Below are 27005 nucleotides of genomic sequence, written 5' to 3'. Positions count from 1 at the left end.
ATCAAAAGGCAATAGGAGCCGGCCAAAAACTACACAGACCGCAGGGCTCATAGTTGGGGCCATAAAAGCAAATAGGCCCGAAAGCCCATAACCCACACGCATGTGAAGAGAGTGCCAAAAATAAATGAAACACTAAAACTTAATTTGGTGTTTATGCCAGAAAGAGAGGGAAATCGCAGAACGAGACCTAATGACAACTGCTGTCCATTGTCTGGCTCCTCGGAGGATTAATAAACCAAGTTCCTGGCCAAAGGGACCGCTAATGAACTGTGCCGTTAAGATCCTGTCTATGAACTTGAGCCGGCCAACAGGGCGTATGTGTGATGTCTGCTGTTCTGCTTTTCTGCTCGTATAAATTATTTGCGCAAACAGAGCAAACATTTGGCGCTGATTGCCAAATGCCTTTGGCAATTGTTTTCGGTTGTCCTCGCCAGCCTTGGAGCCACATAAAAAATAATGAAGAAAAATAACTTAAAGCGACGGACTATAAAATAAATGATCCGGCAATGGGATCCTCCGTGTCTCCATCTCCCCTCCTTCCGCTCCACATTGTGCGCATAAATTGTGTGGAAATTTGTGGCCAGCCCGGCCTGCGGTCATATATGTACATAAACAAAGCATATATCCGTCGTTCCGTTTGCATATCGCTATATAGCCTGGCAAATTTGTCGGTCATTTGCATTTGACTTGACACAAGAAGCCCAGTCCCATTCCTGTCCAAAGTTTTACTAGCCCATTTATTATGCTCCATGTATGACATTTTGGGAACTCAAAGAGGGATAAGCAGTAAGGGGTAAGGAGATGTCTCAAAATCCCCGGCTAAGCATTTGCGGCTGCGTTCGGGGAATTCCCCCAGCTCGAAGGACAAATAAATCAAAGCCTGCTATGCCATTTTATTGGAATTGTTGGCCAAATGTTATTTCCCCCACGCCAGTGTCATCAAATGGATTTGTATTTTTAGCGCAAATTGCATAAATCAAAAGTTTTGCTTTGTCAATTTTGTTTTTATTTTTCATATTTTCGCTCTTGTTGCTGCCATTTTCTTTTTGGCCAAACTTTTGATTGCCTTTTAGATGTTTCCATGACCGAGAGCCATAGACCAAAAGTCCGAGCCGAGACTTTGCATGCCAAGGCGAACAACTTCAAACAGTCGAAAGTGCAAAAGAATGGGAATGTTTGGCTGTAAGCCGCTTTGTGACTTATGAATCATAATTAAATACATTTCCATTCAGCCTGTTGACACATCTGAGTGCTCATTAAACAGTCAAATGGCCAGCACTAAATCAGGCCAGCTTTGTTTAGCTCCTCCTCTTCCCCAATAACGCACGCTTCCATAATTTATGCTCGCCTCCAACTAATATCATATTAACTTGTTTAAATTCAGCCACAATTAATTCAACGCATAGTCTTCCTTTAGGCCATAAATTGGCGCTTTCATTTTGTCCGGCCCATCAAATCATTTTCAACAATCAAATTTGTGAAGCGTTCAGGGACGAGCAGTCCATAGAAATTCTGTGTGTTTTGATTTCAAAATCTATGAATATAAATATTTTATACGCCATATTAAAAGACGGCATATTTAAGAACTGAAAAACTTTTTACGACCACATTTAATCATCTTAATCTGAAAGAACAATAAATTAATAGTTTTATATTTATTTTAAAAATTATGTATTTGAGAATATTTCCAAATAAATGGCACCCTATAAAAAGCAAAAACATCCATCAAACCCTAAAAAAACCCACATCGTTGTCCTAGAAGAATAATTTATATCACTCCGACCACTGACGCAACTTTGTACAATGCACACTGGGCCAGCCGATCAGATTTTTGGCCAAAAATACGTTTTTCTTTTTTAAGAAAATGACCGAATTGAGTTTGGGATCCTTTTTATAATACATTAAACTAATTTATGCCAAAGTTTCAAAGAATTCGGGCAAGTAGTTTTCTTTTACCATATTTTCAAAGTGAAAAATTCATAAAATATTGATGGAAATGAAAAAAAATTTAGAAGTCAAAGATGCTGATGTTGCTGTTCGACTTCTTTCCGAAACTTGCAGAAGGGATTATTTTCAACAAGTAAAAAATATAATATAGCTCTTATGTCTTGCTTGTTTGCTAAAATAAATGTAATTGTTAATTTTTACGCTTTTTTTCAGCAAATGAGTACTTTGCTTTTCGAGTGCCTTCGAGTGCCATCCCCAAATTAGTTCATTCCTTCAAAAAAAAATTCGTTGATCAATTTACTAAAAGCGTAGCCCACCGACTCGATGCGGTTTTGCCTTAGTTTTCGGTAATTTAAGTTTTAATTGAAGGCTTAACTCGAAGTCGAGCTATTTTGAAGAGCTTAGCTAAGAGAGCCCAAGAGTATGCCATACTTTATTTCTTCAGGTTTTGGTGAACATTTTGCGCTCAAAAATTTGATTTTAGTGTGACTAACATCTAAAATCTACTTTTTACGTACACTAATCGATTATGGTATTTTCCAAACCTATATCTATCTATTTAATCAGGACTATGCAAATAAAAATGTAGCATACTTTTGTGATGACTTCAGAATATTAACATTAAACAAATCAAAAAAACAATATTTTTAAACATTTTTTTTTACATAATTTGATTATATAAAACTTAAAAGGTAACAAGAACAAAAAAATAGAAATTTTTTTTAAATCGATTGTTTGATACACGTTGATGTGGGAGCCTCCGAAAGTTGCACTTTTTAACGGTTCATAAATTTTAAGTGACATAATATTTTTTAGTGATGTTAATTTTTGTTAGTTTGTTTTATCTCATACTTTATTGTTTTCGAAAATGGAAGAAGTGCGTCTTCTAGTTATTTTTTTAAATTTAAAAAACCGAAAAGTACGTAAAATTTTCCGACTTTGGTCTGGATTATCTATATCATATAAAATTCCAAGAAATTTTACTTTTAGTTCGTTGGAAAGTTCAATCTTTTAAGAAAAAAACGCAAAAAACTGCATCCTTCTAACTGTCCTAGGAAAGAAATTACAGATTTTTGGCCAAAAAATTAACTTTCTGGCCCAGTGTGCAATGTACATTATTTTATTTATGCGTGTATTTATGCTTTTATGAGCCGCGTGAAATATGTTGTTGGCCATGTTAGTTTTACACGCATTTAATGAGGGCCCAAAGCAACAACAAAAACAGCACTTTAGTGATTTTAATATTCCGGCAAAATGAACAAAACAAAAACAAAAACTGCACTAAAACGTAATTAGCACAAAAAATGGAGATATAAAGCGACATACATATTTATATATTTTCGGCTTGATAAGTTCATAATGGTCGCTTTTCGAGGTGCTGGAAACTAATTCCAGTTGAATTTTAATTAAGCCATAATGAATGTGGCCGGCATTAGTACGAAATTAATTATCGCGACGGAAAAAATGAACAAAAATGCTGCCTATTTTTCTCGCCTGACTTTAATGAGCCTCGGATTTGACAAAGTAACGGCATATTAAACGTAGGCCTCATCGCGGATGGACACTAAAAATAAAGCAGAGCCAAGGAAAACATTTTCTTTTTAGCCCCTCGTCGAGGCAGCATTATTAATAGGCACTTAGGGATTTGAGTGGCGGCGGCGGGATGGGGCGGGGTCCATATTACGAGCTGATGAAGACACGTTTTTACATTTTGTATATTGACGTTAAAATTAGATGCCAACTTGTCGTCGTCTCGTTCGCTTTTTTCTTCATACCCAAACAACGCGTATCATATTTTAGCTGCTGATGAGGATGATGACGATGTGGGGGAGGCAAAGTGGGGCAAAATGTGTGTGAGAGTGCCTGACTTGTAGTTTCAGCCATTTAAAAGCTATTTCTTTGGGTGTGTAAACATAGAGTTTTGGACGATAATGTCATTATGATATTAAAAATTAAGGATAATGACATTGAAAATGTGTAAGGAGTTTGATAATTTATTCTCTGAGATGGGTTAGTTAAAATATATAGTTAAAAAGATTATAAAATGTTATAAAAATATTACTTTAAAATTTTATAGACTCCAGGCATATTCAAATAATCTATTTACTATTTATTTACTAAATATAAAATCGTTTATTTAAAAAACATTGAATTCTCTATTCTCGCTTTCAAATTTTATTATTTTTTTAAATACCGACATATCGTTTTTTCTCACATGCTGGCATCACTGCCTCTTCAGGTGTCTGTGCTAATGCGGCTGTGAGATGATATATGACCGCCACGCACTGTGACACAAATCAACATGTTAAATAGACTGTGAGTGCACCTCCGCCCACTCCAACCCTTTCGGCTAGGTGTTATTTTTGGCACTCCTACAGCCTCCAATAACTCTTCGCCTTGGTGCTCTCCTCGCTCGGCAGCTCCTGGTATTGCTCTCCAGCCTTGCAGAGCGCTGAATATTTGCTGTCGGAGCCCGACTGACAGCCGATGGCTTTCTCCCGGTAGATTGGCCAATCTGGGATATAATTGCTGGCATAGTTGCAGGCCAACAGAAATTGAGGATGTCCCGCGGGCTTCTCGAACCGCAGAGCGGCACAGCCCACGAAAGTGTTGTTGTCACGGGCCATAACGGCGAAATTGCGAATGGAACTGATTGGGGGAAACATAATATCAAATAGAGAATTTAAACCAACTCAAGTCAAACGCACTCTCCCAACTTTCCCTTGGGGAAACGCTGCAGTTGCTCCTTCGTGATATTCGCACTCTGATTCCACCATCCACCAATAGACTCCTTGATGAGACACTCATCTGTATGATTTCCCTCTCCTTGAAGCAGGGTAATGTTGATCAAGGCTAGATTCTGACCAGAGTTGGCGAAATCCGGGGTATTGTGACAAGGATCGTGCTGCAAGGCACACTGCTTCACATTCAGTGTGGCCAGATCCGCCAGTTCGTCGTTCCACTGCAGTGTGGCCATGCGATCGGGTTGCGGTAAGTTCGTGACTTTGCCAGCAGCCAGGACATTTCGCAGGGCATTATGCTCATCCAGGATCAGGTCGTGCAAGCCACTGAGATTGACCAACTGGGCGTCAGGAGGACACTGCTTGCTGAACTCCTAGGAAAAATAAAATAGGGTCTGGAATTTAGACCAGAAATAAAAGGAGAACTTACTCCTTTGTTCCTGCAGGCAATGTGTTTTTTCAGTACAGAACACAAACCACTTTGACAGTAGTCCGTGGGTGTGGCAGTTGTGTTATCCTGACCGTACACAACCAGAAGGAATCCACACAGGATGAGGGCCACGGCGAGCACTGTCGACATGCTGCTGATTCAGTCTTTGACTGCTCGTTTGCCAGCCGGGTTCCCCTTTTATACTGCCGCCAGTCTAACAGTCGGCAATATCGGGGACAACTGTTTCTCAATCGGGCCACTTTCCACAGCTGTTTCTGCCACTGCAACTTGAATCAAACTGAAACTGGGGCTAAGCCGGGCCAACACAAACACAGCTAGCCGTCCGTAAATGGCAAAGTTAAGACCTGGTTGCCAAATGGGATGACACCTGCTTCGATCCTATCAATGCCAGGTGCACAGGCTCTCCACTCCCCCGACTTATGCCACTTGACATATTATCCCACTTGGCATCCCGAGCAAAAAAAAAGTGTAGATAGGGAAACTAAGAAATAGAAGCCAAATGAAAACGAATGCTTAAGTCCAAAAAATTCCTTTCATAGTGCAATTTAAACTGCAAACATACAAAAAGAAATGGAGAGGAGTGGGCATCCATTCATGGCAGGACCAAGAAAAAACATAAAAGGCAAAAAGAAAATGAAAATACGAGAGAAAAAACCTGGGGAAATGCCGCCATGTCCTTGTCGTTCATTTTCTACCTCAATTGAAATAGTTTTCTCCTCGGCTGCGAAATTGTTTGCTGTTGCTGCAACAGTTTTTCACTTTCATTATGGGGGAGAAGATTACGAGGGTGGCTTCAGAATTCATTCAAAAGTACTAAGATTTTAATGAAAGTATTCATTCATATCTGTGTTGATCTAGACTATTTTAATTTGAATAAGATTTAAAGTACTTCGAGTATTAAACCAATTTATAGTTCCTAAATTATTTCTGCAATTCATCTGTGGTAATATTTAATAAATATAAAAGTTTTAAATATTTTGACAAAATTACTATTTTTAAGTAAAAATTTGAAAATTATGAATTATAATCATTTTTTAAATATCTATGAATTTTGATTTAAAAAAGTACCAAAGCTTTACTAAATTGTTTTGTGTTCTCTCCATAAACTTGAATAATTATTTATGTATATCTCTATGCTTACAGATAAACAATCCTTTATCCAGAATTTCTAAAGAAAGTCACATTTAAATTTGAGGCTACTCGTTACCAAAATTGTGAGACGAAAATGTTCGCATATTTTCCAGAAATACTTCGAGCAGATTAAAGTGGCATTTTCGCATCAAAAATTAAGTAGGACTGCCAACTGGTGAAGCAACTCTTGCCACATAATATCTCATTCTCTTTCACAGAGCCCGTTTTTTCCCCTTTCTCCGCTTTCCATTTCCACTATTCCCCTTTCTCCGCTCTAAATCTCCGGGTGTTTTTGTGTGCAACACGCAATGACAGTTCACAGCAGACAAAAGTAAGCCAAGTCCAAGTCCAAGTGTAAAGAGTGAAGAGTGAAGAGCAAGGAGGAGGAGGCTTTGGTCCCAGATAACAGCAAAAGATTTCTCTCTTTTTGTAAACACATTTAACCATTATTATTTATTATTACTATAGCCATTGTTGTGCCTCTAGCTGGGCAATTTCATTTCATGCTTTGCAAAGGGAGGGTTTCCCACCGAGGAGCCAAAGAATAAGCGACACACTTGAGGTGGGTAAAATCCAATAGAGGGTTGGGAAAAGCTGGCTGGGCAGAGAAGGGAAAAAAACAGGCTAAGGTCAGCAGATAGAGTTACCCAGTTAACTACAGGGGGGAAATGGGGCTGCAAGGAATCAGGTGAGCTGGTCAGGTAAACGGCATCGGCTTACACTTGCTTTTCACTTAATTGGATTTGCCTTGGCAGCTTCTCCTTAGCCGGGCTAATAATTGCAGTTTGTAATTATTTCCAGCCCTCCTTTGCCCTCTTTTGCTGCCCGGGATTAGGGATGCACTTGCAAAATGTCAATTGGAAATTAAAACTTTCCCCCGGCTTAAGTTGAGCCCAAAAGTAAGGAGCCTTTAAGGGCAGGGCTAAGGAAACTTTGTGTGCGAGCGCGAAACAATTTCAATTTGGTTTAATTTCCTCATTCGCTGAAAATTTATTCACCCGTCCTTCGATCGGGTTTCGGGGTTTCTTTTGATTGGCATTGGGTGTGAGCAGGAAATTAAAATTCTCACACATTCGCACACACATTAGGGTGGAAGTTCGGGTAAGAGAAGCACTTGCCTTTGGCACTTTGTCAGTAGGTACTTATTTGCATATTTTAAGTAAAAATTTAAGTGTTAAGAAGAGGAGCCTCTTCGAAGCGTTCTGTGAGTGTGCGGCATGTCAATAAAACAATGACAATGTCATTTACTCGCCAGAGTCACAGACAAAGTCTGCAGTGCTCAGTTCCTCAGTCTCCCAGCTCCGAGTACTCACAAACTGCAAACTGTCACTTAAAATGCCCCACTCGAGTCGAGTCAACTCAATTCGTTTGTCCCATCGACGGGACTTGTCGGGAGCTCCAGTTTATGTCACGCATTATTAACACACGCCCCATCGGGTTGGACGGGTTGGACGGGTGCCGTGCAACGTGGCGTATGCGCAACGAAAGTTCTGAGGCACAGTCACTGCAACTCGGACTGGATGCCAAGTCGTGAGCTGATTGCTAAACGCATTGCCAACGACTGCACTGGAGGAAAAAGCTTAGATTTGATTTGAGATATGATGATTGAGTGCTGAATAAAGTATTTATATAAATGTCTAGCCTGAAATGTATTTCGCAACATGGTATAAATTTTATATCAAAGAGTTTTGCACTTAGAGGATATGTTTTAGAGGGATGAAATGGATCATGACATCAGATGCTTGGATAAAATATTTAGTATTTAGGCAAAAATACAGAGCCGTTTTATTATGTTATAATTTTACAAACTTTATAAAACCACAGGTAAAAAAAAAGAAAGCTAATAACAAAGAAATTTAATTTAATTTGAAATAAAAATAACAAATAATTATAACAAATTGTAATTTTATTAAAATCGATTTGAAATAGTTAAGTTTTTTTGCTCAGTGCAAATATCTCGATATGTGTGGCTGAGATTTGTTTTCTCACACGAGAAAAAGAGGAATCAGCAGTAGGAGCAATCGGAGGAGCAGCAAAAATATTGTCCTCGCCTTGCCCGTATTTACGTTTCATTTTTTGTTTTCCTCCACCTTTTTTGCACAACTGATTTCGTTGTCCGCCTGCGCTTATGCAATGCTTTTTGGCACGTTTCGCAATGTCCGGAACGTGTCGGTAGTTGGCCATGTGTGACTATGTGACTGTGTGTGTTTACGGGCCTTTGTGTGTGTTTGTGGCATGCAGCTGTGCGGCACTTGCACTAATGAAAAAGTCCTGTGGTCGCTCCTTCCCACTTCGGTGGCACTTTTTGGTCAAATTCTCTAGAAATTTTTCGACCAGGTGGTGGAAGGGTCTCTTTAGCAGCCAAACGACTTTCATTCCTCATCGAGGACGACTGCTAATGAAGCATCTCTCGGCTGTAAGGAGCTCTGCTCCATCAGCACTTGAGGCTCGCCATAGTGCCTCATTCTCCGTCTCTCTGGAGAGTTTCCCAAAAAGTTCGGTTCAAGGTCACCGGCTTCTGGCTTCTGCGAGTCTTGTCAAGCATATTGATGTCATTATCCTACCTAGGCAACAACAAAATTCCCAACATCAGCCTAGACAATGTCGGTTTCCTCACGGAAAATTCCCACTTCCCCACCACAGATTTCCCCTCCTACAAATGCAATCGAGGGAAACGGAGGCAGACACGCATCGCGGTATTTGCCACAAGCTTTTCCCCGGCTGCTTGTAGTCATTCCACAGCATTAACAGTTGGAAAAATTATTGTTCTACACTTAATAAATATTTATGACATATAGGATAATTTTATAAATAATGATGCTTCAATGTATCAGTTATATTTGTACTAGCATTCGATTTAACAAAATAAATATTAAGATGCTATTTGTTACAAAACATTATAATATTTATTGGCCTTAAAACTAGTTATTACTAAAACTAGACAATATTATTATTTTAATTTATTATTTTTTTTTGTCAGCTTACCGCTTTAAGATCTTATAAAGCTATAAAATATTTTGCAAGATAAAACGCATTTAACGGCTTGCTATGTTATTAGAAAACAATTTTTGTGAGTGCACTAAAGCACACATTCGCCCAACAATTTCACCCCAAAAAACACAATCCCCTAGCAAACAGTGCCAGCATGATGTCGTCGTTGTCGTTGTTTCGATGTTGTCGCCGCGGTTTCGGTGCCCCCCTCCCCATAAGACCCCCTCCCGGCTCCACTGTCTGCCGTGATTTCTTGCCAACTGATTTTGTGATTTTCGCAGGAACAGGCGGAGATATATGGCCATGGCTGCCTAGGTGGTTCGGGGATCCGGGAGTCTGCTCATTAAATACGCTTTGACAATCGCAGTGCTACGCTCTGCTTATCTGATTGTGGGGCAGACAATGATGGGCCTGTCGTACCGAGCACCTCCGGTTTATTTCAGACCTCTCCTCCGCTGGGTAACATGTGTGCCACCCTAATTAGCCGCTTGATCTTTAAATTCGAGTGCACTATAAAACACCATATGGCGAGGGGCGCTGACGCTGTGGATGGTAAATAACTGCAAGTTTATATATATATATGTTTAATCCAGCCGTAAACAAGTTGATGGTGCAAAGTTGAGCTCCCCCTCTGCATTTTGCGCATAATTGTTATGTTGATTGCGAATTTGCAACGCAACGAAAGTAAATTCCCCAAATGCTTGCTAAACAACACTGATGATGGCCAAATGGGGTGGACCAGAGCGGCGAGGGTGGCCCACAAAAACTCGAGACGCACTTTTGACATGCAAATTTTATGCAATTTTTATGCGCTCAGTGGGTGGTTGGGGGGCACAAATGTCAAGTGTTGTTTAACCCCTTGGCGACGATGTTTTCGTTGTTTCCGTCGCAGCTGCAATTTAATGTTGCCCCCTCTTCTACCCCCGCCACTGTTGTAATTAATATAATTTCTGTTTTCATACGCATAAATTTTGAAACATTTTCCCCGGCCGGCTTTTCCTCTGCGTGCTGCGTGACTTTTAACGAGCGCTTGCAGCCATTTTGTACTGCAATTTGAGCTGCAATTTTTCACACTTGACAACTGACCAACCCAACCGCCATTCTCGTTTTCCCACCCTCCCACTCCCTCTGCTTTGCTGCACTTTTTTCGTGAGCCGGAAAAGCCTTGGCAGCAACTAATTAAGAAAATATTTGCCAAGCTCTCTCGGCTGAGAGAAATTGGGTTGCTGCTGGGATTGGGAAAAGAGAAGATCACTTGGAAAAATTTCCAAGAAAGTAATTTATTAGAAAAAAGTCTATTAAGTGGGAAAAGTGGAAAAAATATTTTTTTAAAAATGTATGATATATGATGTGACTTTATTTAAATTATTTTTTACACTTATTTAAATTTATAAAAATGTTTCGTTACAAAAGATAAAAAGGAAAATATGTCCTATTTTCTTTTTTAGAATAAGGCTAATAAGACACAAAATTTCTTAAACTGTATAAATATTATTTCTTCGCTAAGAAAATATATTTCTTAAAGTGTGAAAAGGATATAGCCAAACAGGCAGCCGGGCAAGCAATTGCCGCATTCCATCTGCTGAGACCTGCTGCAGTTTGTATTGGTCGGGGAAAAGGGATTGGTCCGCTCCTTTCACGGGATGTGCTGGCCCCAGTACAATTCTCAAGAATCAACATCTTTCGGAATGGCAACATTAACTGAAGCAGAAAATTCGGCCACAACAAAATGAAATTTTCGCCATACCCTAACTAAACCAATAAAGCGACCAATTCCGACCTCAAAAAAAAAGAAGTGTCCCCTTAAGTAGAAAATAGTTTGATTTGTAGTTCTCAACGAGAAGTTGCCCAAACTATCCGCAGATTAAAGACAAACCCTTTGCAGTTTGGCCAGAACCGCAAAGGACAAAAGTTTTGCGCAAAGTTTTCCTCAAAGCTAATGTACCCCAATGGGATTCCCCTTTCCCGAGCTGTTTGGCCTCCGGGATCCTCCTTCGCTGCACCTCAATTCGCTCATCTTCCTTTGCCCTCCGACCTTCCCCGCCCCCCGTCCCCCCACCCCTTTTTGCAGCCTTCAACTGGGTCAGGTGGGTCAGCCCAGGTGCGATTGCCCAGGTGCACATTGGGGAAAAACTGGACCCCTGATTGTTTTACCTTGATGTTATATTGATGTAAGGATCTTAAAAAAATATGGCCTTTTTCGTGAGCTGTGATTTTAGCCCTTCTGTTTCGTGACCATTTTACCAGGTAAATAATAAATAAATAAATAAAAGTATATTTCCATTGCACAGGTTGCATTTTTTTGAAAGCTGATTTTAATCTTTAAACTTCTCTACCGAGAAGTTAATATTTTTTGGTTTACATCTTTTAAAATAATTAGAAAAATGGTTATTTCAGACTTCATTTTCATAGATACCTAATATAAAAATCCCCACAATAACATTTAAAAAGTTTGTAGTTTTATTACCACTTGAAGTGCAATAATTTTAATTTTATATAAATTTTCCGAGTGTATCTTTCAAAATCTGAAGATGAGCTGTTCCTGATGGACATTGTTCGTCAACTCAGAATTGCATTTCCTTTCACTCGGACAAGAAGGGCCTCGAAAGTTCTCAGCCCCGTTAAGTTATTCAAAGCCTGAGACCCGAAATGAAGCCATAGTCAAGGTCGCTGGTCAGGGGGTTTTATTTGGGCGGTGGCCCTTCTTTTGTGCAACATAATTTAAGGGGGCCAGCTCGCCTTGTTCATGCAAATTGAAGTGCGTGGAGGGGGATAATGATATACACCACCAACGATTGGGGCGTGTTTTCGGGTGGGTGGCTGCTAAATTCCTGGGTGGTTCGGCAATGGCGTCAGTGTAAACAAACCCGCCACATGCAGCGCCGCAAAAATTAATATTTGTATTAATAAAACCGTCGAAGGGCGAAGGACAGAGGGTGGTGGTGGCGCTGGCAACAGATGTGCGGTCGTAAGTGTTTACATAACATGTTTTGGATCCCAACACATTTAGTCAAGCGGACCAAAAGGAGGGGGGTGTGGCAAATGGTAGGGATTCTGTGCGGCGAGAGAAGATAAAACGAGAAACGTGCCAAACACCAAAACGCTTAAAATAGACGCCGAAACTTAAGCCATATAGCCATTCCCCCTCGACAGCTAAAACATTGACCAAAGAGGGATAGAAATCGCGCAGAAAGCGCCTGCAATTGAAGTCGTGCAGCGTACAATTCAATTAACGAAGTTTGCTCTCCTCTTTTTTTCCCACCCCTGTCTCCTATTTTTTTATTCCCATTGCGTTCCTTTTGCTGCGTTGGCGGTGACGTCTCAATTTTTAGCCACCGCCAATGCCGCAGGCCAAAAAGGCGAAAGCGATTGGAATGTCTGTGCCGCATTTAAAAGTCAGGGAAACAAAAAGGGTACAGATCTCGGAGAGCATTGCTTCAAACAGTGGTCAAATCCGCTGGAAAATAAACCATTTCTTAGGGAACTCATCCCTACTTTTATCATTTTTGTAGAGATAAAAAATAGAAAAATATTTTAATAATACTTTGCGAGAACTAAACTTTTTCCAAAGGATTCTAACAAAGTTAAAATCGTTGAAATTCAACACAATAGAGATATATGTAGTGAACACATTTTCTACTGCCTAAAAAGCTGTTTAAATATATTAAAAAGAAATCCATAATTTCCTTTGTGATTTTCAAAGCAAGTAAAACAAATTTGTGAACCCCAAATGTTACTCTTTTCCGATTCATCCAAACTTTGTGCATACGAAACCACTCATTTGTTTTCTGTGGGCAACATTCGCACTGCAAACTTTCGCCGAAACGAGGAGGCAGCACTAACAAAAGCCGAGCGGCTTAAGTTGTTCATTTTTTGCCCACTTGCCGCGCTCATTGCACCCATTGTTCGGCACTTCTCTTTCGCTGTTCTGGCAGCTTCCCTCACTTTCGCACTCCACGGCACCCGCACTCCGACACCTCGACACCACCCACTACTCGCCCACAACCTTGCGAATCCCAATGCCACCCACCGCAATCACTCACACCACCGAACACCCGAACATCCACTTGGCATTGCATTCTGGCCCAGCGCCTCTGCCTTTCAAATGGGTATTCATTGGGTGTATGCCCGAATTAAGAGAGAAAAATTCAGATTAATTTTCAATAAATGCAAATTTAAAAAAGGTCGATAATTTCTGATTAAACATGATATTTGAGTGTTAGGAAACTAATACCGGTGTTAAGCTAAATTTGTTTTATTTTTCATACCTGAATAAATATACAATAATAATAACAGCTGAATAAAGAATGCAATTTAAAAGAGGAAATATTAAGTTTTTACCACACACAATGATGTTTAAATATATTTCATTCTTTTAGAAAATTTTAATGACATTTTCAGATAAATTCAGTTTTTTTATCATTTAAATAAATATTCAAATTACACTTTTAAAATAATAGTATTAACTACGCATTAACATAGAAATTAAAATTTTGGAAAATATAATTTCTCACACATGTTTATCGCCATAAATATTTTTATGAGAATATAAACATTCTTTGGAAACCACTTTTTAATGATCATCCCAAAGTCGATGCTTAAAAATCGTATGTTTTTTTTTTGTTTTGCTGTTTCTGTTTTTTTTTTTTGCATTCTACTTCAACCGATTCGCTGGAGCGAGTGTGAATTGGCATTGAAGGGAAATAAAACTTCACACCATTACCGACACCTTCTCCCTTTCCATCCCGCAGGATTGCTGCTGCTTAGCTATGAATGAAATGCAATTAAGTGGATGTCGAAGAGAGTTTATAGTGGCCCACTGAGCAGAAGTTCGAATGTAAAGCCGAGACGGGCTCACAAAAAATATATAATAATATATTTTATAAAAATAAAGAAGTTTAACAGAAAATATCTTACAGGTACAGAAATTTACAAATATTTCTCAGGGTTTCATATAATAGTAAAGTTATATATTGTTTATATGTGTATTTCTTTCTGTGCAGCGACGGAAATAATAGCAAACAAACAAATCAGCTTCTGAATATTGATGAGTGTCCTGGAAATTGATGTTGAATTTGTTGAGTGATTGAATTCTCAAGAGCCTTTGGAATGGGCACATGTGTAGCGAGGGGGCAAAGGGTGGTTTTGTTTAAGTTCCTTGGACCTAATGAAGTCGCGCTCTAGTAGCAGTTGTCATGCCAGTGCCAGCTTATTTAATTAACTCAATTCCCGCCAACATGCTGCACACTCCAAAACGCTGCCACATATTTCAGTCGCTAATTAAGTAACAGTGCAACTCAGCTGCAATTGCATTGCTGCAAATACAACTGCATAGTTGTAACTGCAGTCACGACAACTCGAGCTGCAGGCCAAGCAAATATTATTAAAATAAACTGGCACTGGACTTCCCACTCACTCCTCTGCCCTAAAACTTTGTTGAGCTCAGTCAAACAGTGCGTTATAAAAGTGTGCACTTAAAGGGTATTTAACTGTGGAAAGCAACATTTTAAGTGGGGAAATGAAGTCATTTTGTTGAGGGTTTTTTAACTTACTTAATGCTTGAAATAATCAGAACGTAATGCATGTCACTTAACTAACCTAATCAAATTTTGTTCAATATAAAGTAATTTTTTATTACGCTTGTCCTTGAATTTAAGAAATTTTAGATTACGAACTTAGAAGATTAATAACTTTGTTTAAATACTTTTTTTTATAAATATACAATTTAATAGAATTTTTTTGCCCACTTCATATTATTTTTAAGCCGCAACTCTGAGACCATTTGACATCTTTTTACCAGACAATAATTTCCTGAAACATTCTATTTAAGTCAAGACATGTTTTTGTTTTTTTGTGGCTTTTTTGCCGGAATAGTTGGTAAAGTTTAATGAGCCACTATGCTGGTCCGCTCCGTGCGAAAAACTGTCAAACATTGGGAAGCTGGCAAAAGTTGCACACACTACACTACACACATGTCTGCCACGCCCACACACTTAGTGGGCTGTCTTCGTAATGGCTTTTGGTTAGTAGAATAAAGAAGCCGTCGGAGGAGGGAGGAGGAACGGGCCGAGGTGGCCGAGACAAAAGGCAAAGCAAAAATTTGCGGCTACAAGTTCATTTATCATTTTGCTTGAGTAATTGAAATTTCAACGTCGCCGGGCGAAAAGCAGAGCGGGGCAATCAAGGGGAGCTAGGTGGTCCAGGGTGGCCCAGGGTGGTTTAGGGTGGTGCCTTTCAGGAGGTGCACGAGCAGCATCCGAGGGACTGGGGACAGGGAACCCAAGTGGAGTCGGAGCCAATACATTAGACGCTTCCGCCGATGTTGCCGCCTGTCCGGACACATCTTTCGCTTTGAACTTAATGGATATGAAATACATAAAAAATGTATACATATTTCCCGACACCAGAGACTTCCTCTATGGAACATGCAAAAAGGGAACCTCGCTCAAAGTCACCAAAAATGGCGAACGGAAGCTCATTGAATGAGTCTCGCTTCTCCTTTTCACTTCGGTTTTTCATTTTTTTCTTTTTTTTTAAATCGATTGGGGATTACTTTCGGGGCATCGCTTTTCATTTTTACCTCGTTTCACATATTTATTTTTGGGCCCCTGGATTATCCCTCGGCCCGGTCGGTTCTTAAAGCTCTTTGGGGCGTTTGCTTACGCATCGCCGCACAAATGATTTATAAGTTAGACAAAGGGCAAAAATTGAGGCAAGGCCCGCCTTCCCATTCCCATTTCCACCTTTTCCCACCCACTGGCTGAGCTGACACAAAAATGAAATCATTTGACCATAAACATTGAACTAAATTCAAAATCAATTTAGCGTAATAATAAAAGCCAAGGGAGGCTGTCCTAGAAGTCTGCTGTTGGCAATTATGTCAACAATCGACTTCAATTGACGTTGAATGGCCTAGCATAGGGAAAATAAAATGAAAAGCTGATGATTTTCAAGTGCTTCGATGGGATTAAATAGGCAATAAATAAGATACACATTTGTTCAACACTTATTGGCAAAGATGATTAAGAGGATACCCTGGGCAACGGATAGCCAAGCACAAAACACAAAAACTTGGTGAAAAGTTCGGAAAAAGCTTAAGTAAAGCCAACTAAGAAACTGCTAAGTAAACTTCTTCGGCAGAATGTGTTTTTATTTTCTTGCGACTCGCAGTCTGTTGACTTTAAAGTTGCAAACTTTCGAAGCTGCCGCTGCGATATGCATATAGTAAGGGCCCATAAAGATGCCATGAAAGTCCTGGCCAACTCCGCCGACAAATAGCCATAAATAAGTGCCATGGCAAAATACCCATGCTTCTCAGGATTCTCATGCTGCTCGGTGTGTGTGCGTCCTACCTATTGGCCATTGTTGGCCCAGAATGGCGACAACTGCAGCAGTCCGATTTGGCCTGGCCCAGAGCTTATTTATGCCCCCAGTCTCAGGCGAAGAAGCCAAGGAAAAATAGAAAAAAATGGTGGCCAAAAGTCAAGTGAATTTCCTCAGCACACAGACACAAAGCCATGAAATGTAGTTTGTTATGAATTTCTGCTACATCCTTTCTCGGTTTTGGTTTGGGGTTTGCTTTTTCTACTTTTTCTGTTCTTTTTGTATTTTTTTCTTTTCATTTTTTGGTTGCCAGAGGAGCGGGTCGCAAACACATCCGTAAACAATTTGTTCATGCTCCTATTCGCTTTTATTTTGCTCAGCTTTTTGTTGCCGCTACCCGATAAGCAAAATAAAGAAATGAACAGGGGCAGGAATTGAAAATAGGCAACCCTATTACAAGGGATACAAATGGTGGCCCAGCGAAAACAATTCCAATGAACTGCCAACCCAAAAAGGCGAAACACGAGGAGCTGTGGAATTTTTCAAGTTTTTCAAGCGCCCCTTTGCCCATTTAAAAAAGGGTTAAAAAGGGGCAATCAACGCTTTGGGTGGCAATTGGCAAGAAAAGGGTTAAAATGGAGCGTGAGAAAGAGTTTCCAGTATCACGGTTGAGTTATGGCATATCGTTAATCAGGCCGATTATGATCCACCGCCTCTTTAATCTGTAAACAACTTTAATTATTGTTGTTCTCTTCCGAAGGTTGCCCAATGGCCTCGAGTAATTTAATTGCATTTGCAAGTGCCAAAATTTAATTGAACAGAGCTCACATTTTAATAAGCCCAACTATTCGGTAGCCATATTAGTGATTTAAGTACTCAATTTGCAAATCCCATATTATTTAACATTTCATTGATTTATAAGCCTTTTAATATCGTGATGAAATTTAATTGTTGGATTAATTTGGCCAGACTAAACTACATTGTTGTGGAGTTTGAAATGTTGTTAAGCTATCTCGGCTTCTAAAGCCCAGGGTTATAGGACTATTATTTTCAAATTAAATAAATTATGAATTTCATTTGATTTGTGTTTTTAGTTAAATTATAATTTATATAATAAATTTTAATTCAAAAATTTTAAGTAACCATTTAGTTAATTTTTAGAAATATATAGTTGCTGTTTAAAATTTTTTGAAATGTTACGTTAGAAATTACCTTTCAAGGAAAGTGAAGTGGAAAATAAACAGTAAATAATTGCATTAAACTGTTGCTGTAAGTTAAAGGAAAGTGTGGGTGGGTGTACGTCTAACTTGGCCAATTCCCCGTGGCGTTGGTGTGAGTGAGCCTTTTATATTCCGCGCCTGTGTGCGTGTATGTGAGCGTTTGCCTGTGTCAACGTAATTTCTCCCTGACTTTCTTTGCTCCACTTCAGCTCCCATTCTTGTTTGCCATTTCATTTCCATATGCACAAAGCAAATAGGCAAACAATTTCAAGGGACGTTCTACAAAAGGGGGGAAATCGGAAAAAGGGGGCGGCGGTGGGGGCGTGGTCTGCGAGCTGTGAGTGAATGTTAATACAGAGCCGATACAGTTTTGCCCCCATATTTTGTTGGTGGTTGTCTTGGCAGCGGGTTAGATTCCAGTCGGAGGTTTGCAGGACTCGCAGGATGCGAGGATCGGGGGCTGTGGCATCTTGACAGCCAACAACTCACTGCTCAGTGACACGTGTGAAATGTTATGTTCTGCGGGGTCAGGGGGCACCAGTCAAAGGAGGGGGGTTGGTGGTATTCCGGGGTCGATTCCAAGTTTTTTGACACATACAAGGGGCGAACGATGGCAAATTGGAAAGTCAAGCCGAAGTTGACAGGATTTGCGCGCAAAAGGATTTGCCCGGGAAATATAGCGAATAAAACAGAGAGAACAATTTTACTATGTATTTTATTTCTTTAAAATAAAGGGATTAGATAAAATTGAGTCGAAGATGACTGAATATTCCAGAACTGAATTTAAAAAAAATATGTAGCTTAAAAACAATTAACATGATGTTTTTACTTTTTTTATTACCAGTTGTAAAAACTGTAGTTTTAAATATCTGATTAAAATCACTGAAATAGTGCTAATATTATTATTATATTATATTAATAATTTCATATTAATATTTAGAGTTATAGATTAAACTTAAGTGAAAGAGCTATTTTAAATAAGCCCATTGTAAAAATTTACATTTTTTTCAGTACATGTATTTCTATACATTTTGTGCATTTTGTGTGTAAGCAAGTTGAACAGGAAAAGGAATTGGAGCAGGAGCTGTTGGAGCCGCCGCAGCAGGATAATCGACTGCCTGTCATTGTGTTTACACTAAATTTCAATTAAATTTTGAGGCCTCCTTTGACAACTGACAGTACAAGGAAATCGGGGGCTTTTCGGAGTGGGAATCCTCAAGCAGTATATATATAGAAGGATCAGCGCAAGAGAAACAATTGCCGATGCCACTTGCCACTTTTTGGCGAGCGACAACAAATCTCGACCAAACTTTAGTAACAGTCTTATGCGGGAAAGTGAAGCCACTTTTGCTTGGCGCCCTTAACAACAAAATGCGGAAAAAGAAATCTAAAAAGGCAAAAAAAGTGAAGAAAAATACCAGCAATCCTCCAAAGTGGGCGGGGATTTGCCAACTGGATTTAAAATGGAAATTATTTGAAAGAAAACCAATTCGCTTTATTACTTTGGGGCATACGCAGCTAAGTAAAACAAGAGCAGTCGACGGTAACGCTGCCAGCAACAATAACAAAAAACAACAGCAAAAAACAAAATACCCCAAAAAGCTACAACAATAACAATAACAAAAACAACTTAAGAACAACAAAAGCAAGCGACCATAAAAATTAATGCAATAAAAACACATGGCCAAAACTGGCAGGAGCAAAAGCCCAAACAAAGGACACAAACAATGAAAAGTTGGCTGCCAGAATGGCAAAGAAATAAAGCCAAATGGATGGAGAGTGTACAGGTATAGTGTTAGGATCGATAAGTTTTTGCTTACACAGCCCTCCAACATTGAATGACAAACATATATGTTAGCGGCAGGAAGAATATACATTTATCAAGATCTTTAGAAAAAATGTTGTGCTCTGTAAACACATTTTCAGAGATAGTCTTGAAACATGCAAATTTATAATAAAAATGATTGTAATATTATGCAATACTTATACTATATTCCGACATACAAAGATATTTTTATACCCGTTACTCGTAGAGTAAAAGGGTATACTAGATTCGTGCAAAAGTATGTAACAGCTAGAAGGAAGCGTTTCCGACCCCATAAAGTATATATATTCTTGATCAGGGTCACTAGCCGAGTCGATCTAGCCATGTCCGTCTGTCCGTCTGTCCGTCTGTCCGTCTGTCCGTCTGTCCGTCTGTCTGTCTGTATGAACGCTGAGATCTCAGAAACTACAAAAGCTAGAAGGTTGAGATTTCCCACACATATTCTTTGGCTTCCTACGCAGCGCAAGTTTATTTTAGCCGAGCGCCACGCCCCCTCTAACGCCCACAATCGCCCACTAACGATTTTAAAATGGGTCCTGCGCCCACATCTTTAAAGATTTCCGAAAAGTATAAATGCAATTTTGTTGTGTATATTTATACCTATCGAAATGTAGAAGACATTTTTCAAATCGGACCATTCATTAAAAAGTTATACGATTTATAAATTGTCAACATATATCTATCTCCCTCGCACTCCCTTTAGCTGAGTTACGATTATTAGTCGGTACACCAACCAGACACAGCGTTCGCACTCCCTTTAGCGGAGTGACGGGTATTAGATAGTCGGGACACGAACCCGACTATAGCGTTCTCTCTTGTTTTTAATTTAAAATAATATAATTAATACAATGTGATTTTTTGTTATTGAGCTGCAAAAGAGTAAGGAATATCTTTCCAATATTTTGTAAAATCAGTTAGGAACTAAATAAATTACGTATTGACAGAATAAAATTATAAATCGAAATCTTAAAGATACTTCCCATTTAACTTCCAGAAAAACCATTCCTTAGAAAAGTCTGGTGATGTCAGGAGGAGTTTTAATAAGTAGGGAGGAAATTTTCCCGAGGAAAAAGTAAACGGGAAAAGGGCATACTGCCGGGACTCCTTGGCCTTCCTCCTTGGCTTTTTCTTGCCCTTTTGCTCTGTGCAGGCGGGCACGCAATTAAAAGGACTTGCGACTCATAAACATTGCGCCCGAGTGGATGGCCTGGTGGTTCGTCTGCCTGGTGGTAGCCGCACCACCCGAGCACACCCACCCACAACTGTTGCTTTTCGCCTGATTGAGCTCACAGTTTGCGGCTCATAAAGTCAGAGTCTCGGGCATAATTACACTTTTCAATTATGCATAATTATGTGTAGAAAGCAATTTGTGTGTGTTTGGAGCGCGTTTAAAATTTAAAGTGCAGTGACACCAGGCACCCCATCCTTAACCCCTGAACCAACCACACTCCGCACTCCATAACCCTTAACCCCTCATTCCCCATTGGAGCTGCTGTTATGCGATATGCCCTTAAAGACGACCCCAAGCGACCAGCAAGCGACCGCATTTGTTTGCTTTGGCTCCACGTTGGTCTCTCACTTTTTACACTCGGAGAAAAAAACACAAAATCCGAAAATGGACCAAAGTAATTATACAAGCGTTAGCCTGAAAATATTAAGGTAAAAACAAGAAAGCCAGCTAAATAATATTTGAAATACTAAATTAATAATTTTTAATTTTTTTAAATTTATTTGAAAACTCAGTAAAATCTAAATACTTTTCTCCCAGTGTACCCATTGCTTTCACTGCTCCTGCTGCGGTTGGCAGTGGCCATGTCAGAACAGCAGCACAGGACTGCAAGGACAACGCAGCAGGCAGAAACATAAATCAGGATTTTCGCAGCCCGAACCACAAATGTTTTTAAAAGGATTCAGCGCCCGGCGAGGCGGCAACAATAACAACCTTGAGCGGGCCTATATTGTATATATGTAAATATATATATATTGCTGATAATCTTATGCATGCTTAAGCAGGCTACGGAATATGGGATAGCCACCATATATATAGGGAAGGGTCCCGGGGGGAAAGGGGAACTTGACTTACCCGTCAGGCAGCAGAAAAGTGCCGTCCACAGGGTCAACATTTTGCGATGACCCACTCGATTCTCGGTCTCTTTTTAGTGTTGCAGCTATATTTTTTCACTTTCCTTCCACTCCTCGTTAGATCCTTTTTTCTAACACTTTATCAGGTCTGCTTTGTGTCCTATCAATTCGCACTTTGTTTGCTTTGCGAGCTTTGATCTATGGCAATCTCCGGGGAAGATATATTTTTGTTTTGATTCCCCTTATTCACACACAACACTTTTTTGTGTCTTTCCTTCTATCAGCCCTTTCTACAGAGAGAAAAAATTATTGACTTAAGTTTACATTTAGTTTATATGAATTTGTTATCAAAACGTGAGCAAAGAAAAAGTTTAGAAGCATGTATTTTGAAGTCTTCAGTAGAATTTTGTAATAATAAAATGTTTTAAGAATATCTCATTTTATCTGGTTCACTATTTTAAAATAAATATATCGTTCTAAGTTAATATATTATTCGAAGAGTGATCTGCAATTTTTCTCTCTGCATCTGAGCCTGTTTCTGATTCTCTCTTTTCGTTTCGCGTGAATTAAACACTTGCAATGACATTTAAAACACTTAATATCAATGGCAGACAATTTAATCCTTTAACGTTCGTTTGTTGAACTTTTTCAGCATTGTCCTTGTTGTTGCACGCCCTTGTTGCTGCTGTTGCTGTTGTTGTTGCAGTTGCACTGCAGTTGCAGTCGTGTTTGCTCTTTTGGCTCGTCCTAGGCCGGAATAATATTTTTTGTTGCCCTGCCCGTTTCGCATTTCCATGAACGACTTTTTATTTTCTTTTCGCCTGGAACGTACCCAAAAAGAATTGATTTTCGTCTGGGGCTAAAGAGCTTTAAAAGGAATTTCATTTGTCCTGTTCTCGTTGTTTTTCTGCCGCTTCTCCTCTTGCTGTTATGGAACATAAATTGATTAAATTTGTGTTGTTTTCGGGGCTGATGGAGTGTCTGGCGAGTGAAATAAATTGTTAACTAAAACTTGGCATAAATTGGCATTTTGTTTTGGAAAAAGAGATTGAAATGGGTATTTTTAAACAATTTTAAAATATGTTTCTTCTATTTAAGTATTAAAAAGGTTTGAAACCTTTCCCCTGTCCTTAACCCTCAAAAGTTTACACTACAAATTAGACAGACACGGCTTTTGGGCAACGCCCAACCCAATTCCCTTTGAAATAGCTGCTCACATCGTACAATTAATTATGGCTAATGCATAAACCAGAATCAGTTATTGACAAAAGTTGGGAATTGTCGCTGGTCAGCTGCCCCTGCATATTTCATGGGCCGAAAAACTTCGGTGGCATGTGTCCGGATCCCAAAAATAGGAACCCGAAATTATGAGGAGTTTGTGGAGAACTGTTCAAAGCAGTCACGCCTCCTGGCCACATATATCCGCCTGCGGCTATTTTCAGACCTGCTGCCATCCATTCACTTTGGCATCAATCAATTGCCCAGCCCAGGGGAGAAACTTTGCTGCTACTTCGGCATTTCCCTCACATCTAATTTGTTAAACATTTGCTGGGGAATTGCCTTTTTCACACGCCCCTGGAAAAACGGTGTGTGTTTTTCTCTGGAAAATTTTTCCCCAGCACTGTGTGAAATTAATTAAAACTTAATTAATTGCAAACTTCGCTGGGCCAAAGGAGACAGACACACTAATGAGGAGCGGGAAAGGGATTAAGGTCCGAGTTCAACTGCAGGACTCAGTTGACATGCAGAGGAAACATTAAGCATACAGTACACAGAAAAAAAATTTAAAATTAAATGTAAACTCAATGATATGCAATTTGAACTTTAGGGACAATTATTACTGGATTTAAACTAATAGAGAAATAAACTTGAACGACGTTAAACATAATTTATTGATGTGAGATCATCTATCCTTATTTAGAATTTCTTTAAAGAGTAATCAAAGGAATAATATATTTAAGAAACTATCTTAGTGAGTTTTTTAAATATTTGTATTTGGGATCTCCTGATCCCAACTCTAGTTTCTTTCTCTGCAGGATCCTCACCCTGTGACTTCAATCACAAGTGGCTGCTGCTGACATGTTGTTCCCCCTCTGGCGGCTCCTGCTCCTGTTGGGAATCCTGCCCGGAATCCTTGGCCACTTGTCACTGTTGCTTCCGTAATGGAATTAGAGAGGGGCAGGCTCCTCGGGAATGTGGGAATCAGGAGGCCAAGGCCCGAGGCAAGGACTCAGGACTCAGGATTCAGAGACGGAGTCTGAGACTCCTGCCAACGTCAGCAGTGTCTCTCAAAAGTGTTAACGCACTCAATTGCTCTGCCCGTCTCTTTCTCAGCCAACTATGCCCCTCTCTTTCTAATTGCGAGCGTCTGCATTTTGCCTCTCAGCTTGGGGCCAGTGTCTGCTCTAATGCTTAGTAACTGTGATTAGGAGGCAACTTTAGTTCCGGGTGGGTTTAATTTGCCACCCACCCCGTGCCTTTCCTTTCCCCGAGGACAATCTTTGCCTTTGTTTCTGCCCCATTGTGTGTGTCGGTTAATTCCGGCTGTATGAATATTTTATTGAGCAAGGTTTCCTCTTTTTATCGGCTACATGGGCATTATGTGCGAGAACAAAGAATGGAAACAATTTAATTGTGTTTGGGGATGGCAGTCGGGATTCCACATAAGCTGTTGGCCTTAAAAGTTGATACCCCCGAAACAATAGTGCTGGAAAAAAGGAAAACGCTGAGAAGCCAAAGTACTTGACACTTGACAAAACTTTTCCATCAACAAATGCAGTTGAGGCAGGCGAAAGTTTTCGCCCAAGGCAACTGGATTTTCCCCAGCAGCCACAACATCTTATCATATCATCTGGGATGTGTGTATTTCGGTTCTTTCGACGACAGCGCACATTGCGCATACGCAGTGTGATCAGTCTGTCGTAAATTTCCCCGCACACTTGTTTTCCGTTAATATTTTATGTGTTTTCTATTAATTTTTGTCACATTCTTTTAGTGTTTCGGGCTGGCCTGGGCCGCAATATTGTATTACACAAAAAAGTGTAATAACGCTCGATATTTGTGGCAGCGATTTCTGTTTTGACGCAGATCAAAGATAGTTTGGCCCTGTTTTTTGTTTTTTGTTTGGCATGTTGGTGTTGTTTTAATTTGTTAATTTGTATTTGGGGTCTGGGCTCCCCTCGTTCGTCTAAATATAAAACAACTTAATTTGCTGCATGCTAATGAGGCGGCCAAGGGGGCGGGGCTGGAGGTCGTTGTGTGGGCGTTTAACACTTTTATAATTTGTTTGCCCGCAGACGGATTTCGATTTCGATTTTGCTTCTCCTGCTTTTATTCTGGTCTTTTGTCGCCTGCCACAGCTGACAAGCTGCCAACACGCACTGAATTTCGTTAGATTTCTTATTACTTTTTTGGTATATAATTTTTGGAGACGATGTCGTAAAATATTCGCGTGCCGAGAGCGTTTTGACTTAGCAGCAGCAACAACAATAACAGCAATAACAGTAACTGGAACAACAAAAAAAGCGACAAAAGGTCATTCAATTTTCGACTGCCGGCAATGGGGCAATGAGGCTTTTCCTGCGTTTTCACACGTTTTCCAAAATTTACGACCCAATTGTGCCCGCTTTTCTTATCCGTTTGCACTCACACACTTTAGCCTCGAGTCACAAAAACACTGCCACTCGCACACGCACACACACAGTGGTCCGGAAAATGTCGCGCCTCACGTATTCGGGCCTCACATTTCCATCAACTTTTTATTTGGATTTTCCACGCGCTTTTCCGCGCCTTCGCCTTTCGTTCACCGTCGATGTCGCGCTGAAACTGAAACAGAAACTGAAACTGATTTCTGCCAGCAGTGGAGCATTTTTCTGGGGACTCCGGGGGGATTTCCCGAACTCGCCCGAACCTTTATCAGCGGCGATTCGGGTTTGTTGTCTTCGTCTCGGGAAAAGTTTGGGGAAAAGGGGTGGGAAAATCGTGTGCCGAGCGGAACACTCCTGCTGAATTCGCCGCATTTTGCTCTTTATTTTTATTTAGCTGCTCTCTTAGCTACGAAACTAAGCGCTCTTTCAAGGTCTAACAATAAAATGTTTCAAATAGTTTTGGATATTTGCGATTATTTTGTTAGTGCCAACAGGGGGAACAACTTAATGACGCCGAATTATGTTCTCGAGCCAAATGAATGCTTGTTTTACGATTCTGTTTTTAAGGGGTTAAGTTGATTTTTATGGTGGGAACCCAAGAAGCGAGCAGGGATTCGAGTTCCTAAAAGCAGGGGAAATTAAATGGAAATGAAAGGTAATAATTCCGTTTATGGTTATGAGGCAGGCAGGGAGTCATAGATAAACATTTAAAAGTGTAAAGCATTTCTAAGGGGTTCCTTAAAAAGATATTATTAAAATAAATTTTTAGCATGTTAGCCTGATTTGGCTCTTGCTTAATATGGACTGACCTACTCGTGTAAATGGCATGGTGGTTAATACATTTTTCATTAACCCTTTCTTCATGAAAATAAAGTTCTTTTTGTCATTCAAGCAAATAAAAAAGATAAAGTTTTGAAGACTTAACACACCTTTTTATGAACTAATTTATTTTATTTTTCATACGACTTTTAAAATAATTGTTTTGTTCTAATTATACCCGTTACTCGTAGAGTAAAAGGGTATACTAGATTCGTGCAAAAGTATGTAACAGGCAGAAGGAAGCGTTTCCGACCCTATAAACTATATATATTCTTGATCAGGATCACTAGCCGAGTCGATCTAGCCATGTCCGTCTGTCCGTCTGTCCGTCTGTCTGTCTGTCCGTCTGTCCGTATGAACGCTGAGATCTCGGAAACTATAAAAGCTAGAAGATTGACACTTTGCATGCAGATTCTAGGAGTTCCTACGCAGCGCAAGTTTGTTTCAAAAGAGTGCCACGCCCCCTCTAACGCCCACAATCCCTTATATACGATTTTAAAAATTTCAATATTTCGGAAAAGTAAAAATGCAGTTTTATGGTGTTTATCAATACCTATCGAAATGTAGAAGAAATTTTTCAAATCGGTCCATTCGTTAAAAAGTTATGCGTGATCAACGTTTTCTATCTCTATCTCCATCTCCCTCGCACTCCCTTTACCTGAGTAACGGGTATCTGATAGTCGGGGCACCCGACTATAACGTTCTCTCTTGTTTTTTTTGGTATTATCCCACCAATAATAAGAGTAATCTAAATTTATTTAAATTATCCACTTTAAATTTGATTACTTACTAAATACTTTGACTAGTTTTTAACTTTCTGATTACTTT

At 39.7% G+C, this 27005-nt stretch overlaps 2 protein-coding genes across 6 annotated transcripts in view; both read right to left on the bottom strand.

Moving 5' to 3' along the window:
* The window catches only part of dpr10 (defective proboscis extension response 10), a 40939-nt gene extending 15406 nt beyond the window's left edge, over positions 1-25533 (bottom strand). For 3 of the 5 annotated variants that reach the window (XM_044393761.2, XM_070214797.1, XM_070214799.1), the window contains exons 1-2: positions 25361-25524; positions 21713-22001 (exon numbers count right to left, since the gene is read on the bottom strand). In XM_044393761.2, the coding sequence (XP_044249696.2) occupies positions 21713-21752 (40 nt within the window). In that variant the 5' untranslated portion in view covers positions 21753-22001; positions 25361-25524. Of the gene's footprint in view, positions 1-21712; positions 22002-25360 lie in introns of all 5 variants that reach the window. The other 2 variants (XM_070214795.1, XM_070214796.1) reach the window with 2 other exon arrangements.
* Positions 4022-5294, bottom strand: LOC108056661 (antigen 5 like allergen Cul n 1). Its single transcript, XM_017140535.3, has 3 exons — positions 5119-5294; positions 4656-5062; positions 4022-4596 (listed from the first exon to the last, which is right to left on the bottom strand). Exons 1-3 carry the CDS (start codon positions 5266-5268, stop codon positions 4320-4322), a joined length of 834 nt encoding a protein of 277 aa, XP_016996024.3. The 5' UTR covers positions 5269-5294; the 3' UTR covers positions 4022-4319.
* Positions 25534-27005: the final 1472 nt, after the last annotated feature.

Source organism: Drosophila takahashii, chromosome 3L (genome assembly GCF_030179915.1).
Source record: "Drosophila takahashii strain IR98-3 E-12201 chromosome 3L, DtakHiC1v2, whole genome shotgun sequence".
NCBI lineage: Eukaryota > Metazoa > Arthropoda > Insecta > Diptera > Drosophilidae > Drosophila > Drosophila takahashii.
This window is presented reverse-complemented; position numbering and strand designations above follow the sequence as displayed.